This window comes from Crassostrea angulata, chromosome 8, assembly GCF_025612915.1.
Source record: "Crassostrea angulata isolate pt1a10 chromosome 8, ASM2561291v2, whole genome shotgun sequence".
NCBI lineage: Eukaryota > Metazoa > Mollusca > Bivalvia > Ostreida > Ostreidae > Magallana > Magallana angulata.
In genome coordinates, this window is record NC_069118.1 from 48462652 (window position 1) to 48469838 (window position 7187).

Sequence of the window (7187 nt, forward strand, 5' to 3'; positions counted from 1 at the left end):
CTGAGTTCCTGTGACAGCAGAGTCAGCTAGCTTCCATGCTTTAAAAATGCCTTCATGCATTATTAAGACTAAGTATTCCAAACATTCACTTATAATGTCTTTTTTTTAATGGTTTTGGTTTTTATTTCTCTCTTTTTTACTTTTCTTTAAACTAATTCTTTTTTTAAATTGTGGTATTATGTCTCATCATTGATTGGAGGTTGAAGTCAAGGGGAAACCAAAGAGGTTTGGTTTTGCATGTACAAGCAATTAAGCACTTCCGTTGGCGTTCATTAAAACCTCTGATCAGCGATCCCTATCATTGCCAAGTTTTTCCAATATTTTTTCCGATCAAGCAAAAGCGCTATTTAAAATACAAAGTACAAATATATACATGTAGTTCGTTTACAGAATTTATTCGAACACGTTGACCGTTAAGCATGTATATCTTGTGAATGACCAAGTCTCTCATTATTCTTTTTTTTTTCCTTTTTTTCGGTTGGTTTCATTTCCTTTATTGCTTTAATTAATATGTTTATGTGTATCTATTAAACATAATCTAGTCATAATTGAGAAGAAGCTTTAACGATAACCCGAAATCAGGTAGTACTATTAATGCATAATATTGTGTTTCTTGAAATGATTGGACCATTAAACTTGAGAGAGAGAGAGAGAGAGAGAGAGAGAGAGAGAGAGAAAGAGAGAGACAGACAAAGAGACAGACAGACAGACAGACACAGAGTGAGAGAGAGACAGACAGACACATAGTGAGAGAGAGACAGACAGATACATAGTGAGAGATAGAGAGAGACAGAAAGAGAGAAAGAGCATGAGATACAGACAGACAGACGGAGAGGGTGCAGGCCGTTTTAATTATGATTATTTATACCTTTCGTTTCAGAGCTGTTGTGCGAAGCAGTTTATTTGACTGTTGATCCATACATGAGGTAATTTTCTTAAGTTAGACTGACATTGTTCCTCGTGGTGTGTACTTGATATTAATAAGTTGTCATCCAGCCAAAAGATTAATCAATATGTGTAAAAATATACAAATGTATTTAGGGGGTTTTTTAACACTACATTTTATTATACTTTCATGCTAAATGTTAGTGAAATCTGATTGGTTTAGACGCAGTTGATAATCCGTTCTATTACCCTCAGTGTTAGCAACACACTTAGCAACGGCTAACACAACAAATTGTTACATGCGCGTAAATTATGCGCGTACGGTTCGCCGTAGAATTCACGTTGAGCAGTACAAAATTCTCTTACGTTAAGACATTCAGTATAATAAAATAAATAGTGCCTGTTTGGGAGGATAACAGTAGAAATTGACACCCCGAAAAAACCATTGGCAACCTCCGCTTCACGTCGGTTGACAATGGTTTTTTCGGGGTGTCAACTTCAACTGTTACCCTCCGAAACAAGCACTATTTATATAATAGTGATATTTTGTTTTACACAGGAGTTTTAGTATATTGTTATTTTGTTTGCAATATCAAAATCTTTAAACAATCAGTCATGTTACAGTTTCAGTAGAGTTCAAACTTTTGATAACTAGATTTCAGGGCATTTCTTAGTAAGACATTAAATTAGTGGCCTGTGTAGTACACTGAGTATGATTTGCTAATAACATAGTATCTTCTGGAACTATAGGTTTCTTTAACTTATTTTATTCATTTAAATTTTCTACAGAGTTGGAGCTGAGACCGGAAATGCTGTAGGCAATACACTTTTCGGAGAGCAAATCGCAAAGTATGCAAAATGTGTGATCAAAATACTTCTAGCAATAAAACAGACAAACAAGTAGTTATATCACAGAAAAACCATGCATTGAACTAAATCTTACTTTCTATCAGAAAAATAAGAAAAGCTTTACAGAGAGTGGCAATGGTATGTTAAAGTTTGTTTAAAAAAAAAAGAAATAAAGAAGGAAAGAAAATAAAAGTAACTTTCATGATCGTAAAAGAAATGTGTGGGATTTTCAGCCCTTATGACATTTCTTGGTAGGGTAATTGTCAGCAAGAACGCCAAATACCCCGTGGGGTCGATCGTACGCATGCGTGCAGGATGGCGCACACACACCTTGGTAAAAGACGCAGAGAAAGAGATCTCCCGCTCAGCGGAAATGGGTGACCTCCCCTTGTCTCTCATGCTGGGAGCCATGGGTATGCCTGGGTAAAAAGAGTAATTATTTAATTCTACAATTGATATAATCATAATAACATTAATAATACACCGATGTCCTCTCACCGTGTCTTGCAATATGAATCAATGCTATTTGCCACAAAGACAAATCCAGTGTTCCAAACAAATCTTAGTATACAAGTGACGTGGTACACTTGTTTGTTAGACATCTCAACTTATTGAAGGTGCATACGATTTTTGTAGTAAATATGAAAGCAAGTATATCTCAAACGTCAATGCTTAAACGTTTAGGATTATTTTCATTCTTATATGTTGAATTAATACATGTACGTGTTTAAAAAAATTCAGTGCATATCAATGTACGAATTGTTATTTATTTCGTTGCAGCATGACGGCTTATTTTGGCTTTTTGGAACTCTGCCAACCGAAAGCAGGTGAGACGGTGGTGGTTAGCGGTGCCGCAGGGGCGGTCGGGAGCTTGGTGGGACAGATCGCAAAAATAAAGGTCACGTGTCAGTAAAATCATTAAAACTCGTTAAGACTCAATTTTCGAGAATATCAGGATGTAATCAATACCCCCAAAATCAAATTCAGAATAAAAAAATACTAATAAATTTTTATTCTATAAAGTATTGTTTCCAAACACTTTCACCATAAAAAAGCACCAAAAATACCATTCACGAAAATCGTTCATAGCGAATTTAGATGATTTACAATATACCTTGTTTATCATTTTTATTCCGACCCTCGTTGATTTATTTAAATGAATGCAACCCCCTTATCTTTGTTTTCTTCAGGGATGCAAAGTGATTGGATTCGCCGGAACTGAGGAGAAGTGTAAGTGGATCAAGGAAGAACTGGGCTTTGACTTTGCCTACAACTACAAGAAAACGGATGTCGACACGGCTCTGAAGGAAGCTGCTCCTGACAACAGCGTGGACTGCTACTTTGATAATGTATGATTTAAGGGACTGTTCGGGTATTCGTTGTCTTTGTATGTTATTGTGTATTTTTTCAATTCTGTAAATTCAAAACGCGTTAAGTTTGCAGCCGTAAAACTGGTTTTTTTTAATTCAAAACGTTTTATCAAATTACTCAACGGTAAATGCATTTCCGTGTTTACTTGAAAGAAAAGTTAGTTCTTAATGTTACTTAGTATAAAAACTTGGTCTTATTTACTTAATAAGTATTTTTATAGTTGCTCTTACAGGTCTATACGATATATCAGTTTTATTTCCATATCAAACTTTTGTATGGTTTCCCTCATTATTTTCAAAATTAAGTCCATTATACGAATTTTTATAACCGTGTTTTCAAGATAGACGTCAAAAATACATACCCTCTATCTGATCCTCGTATAGCGACAATGCAAAAAAGAAGCGGATCGAAGATTGAATATTAATCAGATTGTACATAAACCTCAATATATTTAATGTCAGAATCCTAAACTTGGATTTTCTTATAAATTAATCCTTGATTACAATTTTAATTGAATTAATATTTTTAAAATAAGAATGTTTTATTTATCTTTTTTTCAGGTTGGTGGTATGTTTACTGTTAAGGTCCTCACCCATATGAAGACATTTGGGAGAGTTTCAATTTGTGGCTCCATTTCCAATTATAACGACACCAGTGTACCAACAGGTTAGTGTATCACTGCACGAGTTATCTCTCTTCTGTTAAAATATGCCTACTATATTGATAAATATCTATATTAACTGTATGTATTTCAAACAACAAAATATCGTTTGAATTTCCTTTTGTGCTCTTTTCTTAACAGTAAAAAAACACTTGTTTAAATATATAGATAGATAATTATATTGATGTATTTCCTCTGAGAGTTTTTGACTATTAATTAATTAGACCATTTTTTAAATCAATGTGTGTTCATTTAATATTCAATACTAATGTTAATGAGCGCTGAAAGAGGATCAAATCACATTATATATAAAAGCTGGGTTTTCTGCATTCAATGCAAAGCATGATCAATTTGAATTTTTAATTTAATATTAAAATTGTTTCTTCTCTTTGAATAGGACCACTGCCTTTCTTTAGCATACTGAAGTCCCAGCTAAGAGTAGAGGGGTTCATTGTTTTAAGGTGGTATTCAAGGTGGGAAGAAGGGGAAACCGCAATGCGCCAATGGATTAAAGAGGTGAGGCTGTTTGAGGTGGAATAACAGAGTCACTAAAGTCACTAAAGTCACTGAAATTAAACAGTAAATTATTTGATTATGAAAGATATAATGATATATAATGAGCGAAATATTTGCTGTTTGGAAATTTAAAAAATGAATATCTAAACAATTCGTGCAGTAAGTAGCAACAAAAGCCCTGCGGGGTTCAAACTCGGGATGTACGGACCACAAGCCCGACACTTTGTCCACTCAGCTATGTTGTAAATGTTGCTGTCGATAAATTTTAAATAAAAAACGAATGTGATGATGTGTTATTCAATTTCACATATCAATGGTTTCACTTCACTAAATATTTAAGGCAGAGATTAGTTCTAGATATACATACTGAAAAAATTACACTTTTTCTTTCATTAGATCAAAAGAACTTCTGACAAATCACTCTAAACTTAAAATTTCAAGCATATTATATAAATAGTGCCTGTTTGTGTGGGTAAGTGTTAAAATTGACACCCCAAGAAGCCCATTGTCAAGCGACGCAAAGAGGAGGTTGACAATGGTTTTCGAGGGGTGTCAATTTCAACAGTTACCCTCCCAAACAGGCACTATTTATTTTATTATTCTGAATGTCTTAATTTAAAGAAAATTTAACTGCTCTTATATAGAAATGAAGGGAATTCTACAGCGAACCGTACGCGCATAATTTACGCGCATGTAACAATTCGTTGTGTTACCCGTTGCCAAGTGTGTTGCTAACGCTGGGGGTAATAGATCGGATTACCAACTGCGTCTTAACCAATCATATTTCAGTATTCAACATGAAAGTAAAAAAAATCTAATTTTCACATGTCGGTTATACTTCAGTAATAAAACGACTATAGATAGCAACGCGAATATCTAACGTAGTTTAAGGTGAACTTGTAAATGATGGCATTTAATTAAAAAATGCGCATATTTTACCTGTTTCTGAATAGAACCACAGCTTAGATGAAAACAGTGACGTTAAAAATTCATAATGCTTGCTTGGAAATGGAAATGTACTGCGTTCTGTGAATAGACATATTTGCATGTATCTAGGAAACATACAATCACAATGTTCAAAGGCCCTTGGACTAAAAAACATATCATTACACTTGAATACATTATGGAAACATGCCACTCATTTTCAATAACTTCTAAGGATAGAAGTGGATGCGCAAAATTGAAAAAGAACCAAAAAGCTTCTTATTTTTGCAAGAAATCATGTCTATTTGAATGCTGATATAACTTAAGACTTCTGCAGCTGATTTTTTTTTATCTTAATCTAAGATTTGAAAGAAATAATTTAAAGATTCAGAGTGTTGGGAAATTTGAAACGGCTTTTTAGATTAATGCAAACATCAGAAAGCTTAAACATAAAATCTTAATAATTAGTTTTTTTTATAAACAGATGAGATAATAATTTCAATCTGTACTTGTTTCTTTCATGGATTTTTCTTTTACTAATCAACAATTTTTAATTGTCAATGAGTCCATGACTAATTAGACAACTAAAAATTGTTAATGAGTAAAAGACAGATTTATGAGCACTGCAGTTTAGACAAAACAAAAATGACTTATCAGACCGACTTTCAGATTTACCGCCATACCTTTTATTCATCACAGAAAAACTCCGAACATCTTACCTTTAAAAACTGAATATTTCTGAAGTTATATCTTTATATCTACATCTACCGAGTATGATTCCCTCTATTTCCTACGAAAAACTTATGGTTTATTCATAGCTTTATAGAACAGCTATAGAAACTGACAGGACTGAAATCTATTTGAATCCGTTTATCGATTGGTCGAAACCTAAAGCGACCTAAGGAAAATCATGAACTGCACGAAATAATCATGAAGATGTCGGACTCAAATTCCCATAGGAGACGTTTTGACTGTTTCTTTTATCTAACACACTGATGTACATTTACAGGAATTAAGTAAAATTTACTTATATTTTTTACAATCAATTAATAATTTGTTAAAAGAAAAAATTACATAGCCAGCTAACGCTACCATCCATCCCTATTTATTCACATTTTGATATTAAATCGAAAGAAATATACATGTGTCCTGTTTATTTCCTTTCAGGGCAAAATTAAATACAAAGAACATGTGACGGAAGGATTTGAAAAGATGCCTGATGCTTTTATGGGTTTATTTGAAGGACGCAACACCGGAAAGGCTATTATAAAAATGTGATGAGACATTTTTTTAAAATAATATTGTACAGGTACAATAGTTTGTTTGTTATTTTAATAATGCACTGTAAATGACGTAATAAATATTCAATGTCCAGTAGTTCACTCCATTTAATGCTTCTATGTGGAAAGTTTTGTTTGGTTGTTTGTTTGTTTGTTTTTGTTTTGGATTTTATTTATTAATTGGATATTTTTTTTAATAAGCATTCAATGCGAAATCGGACTCAATCCCTAACTATTCAAAAGCATATTTAAATATATCTTGTTCTAGCAATAGTTAATAAAGCTTATTCGAGACTCGAAAAACGAAATTAGAAATTCAACAAATCTACAAAACCAATCATACCATATTGACTATACTCTAGCGACACCTAACTATAATCTAGCGACACCTAAATGTTGTAAACAAAGATAATGAAATTAATTCCTTTTGAAGATATTTAATAAATGTCTTTTCTGAGTCGAACGGATAATAAGCACTCCATTTTGAAATATCCATCTTTATGAGTATGTCGCAAGTTTATCGCAGTATGCAAGCAAGACATCAACCAGAAAACCTCGCCGACGAATCGATATTCAATTGGGTTTACCTTTAAAGTAAATATCTTTGACAATTTATTTTCTTCCACATAAGAACTAAAAAAAAGAAACAAAGGGATTGTCCTTTCTGAAGGACCTAGCTTCAACTACTTTCAGTTCTTAGA

General features: G+C 33.0%; 1 protein-coding gene across 1 annotated transcript; it reads left to right on the forward strand.

Annotated features, from left to right (window-relative positions):
* Positions 1–867: 867 nt before the first annotated feature.
* Positions 868–6583, forward strand: LOC128158857 (prostaglandin reductase 1-like). The gene is made up of 8 exons (XM_052821831.1): positions 868–926; positions 1675–1734; positions 1990–2157; positions 2515–2632; positions 2925–3083; positions 3666–3771; positions 4164–4282; positions 6374–6583. Exons 1-8 carry the CDS (start codon positions 922–924, stop codon positions 6482–6484), a joined length of 846 nt encoding a protein of 281 aa, XP_052677791.1. The 5' UTR covers positions 868–921; the 3' UTR covers positions 6485–6583.
* Positions 6584–7187: the final 604 nt, after the last annotated feature.

Coding starts and splice junctions, on each gene's coding strand:
- LOC128158857 (XM_052821831.1), top strand. Junction 2,633..2,924: donor GACAGATCGCAAAAATAAAG/GTCACGTGTCAG, acceptor TGTTTTCTTCAG/GGATGCAAAGTGATTGGATT. Junction 3,084..3,665: donor TGGACTGCTACTTTGATAAT/GTATGATTTAAG, acceptor TCTTTTTTTCAG/GTTGGTGGTATGTTTACTGT.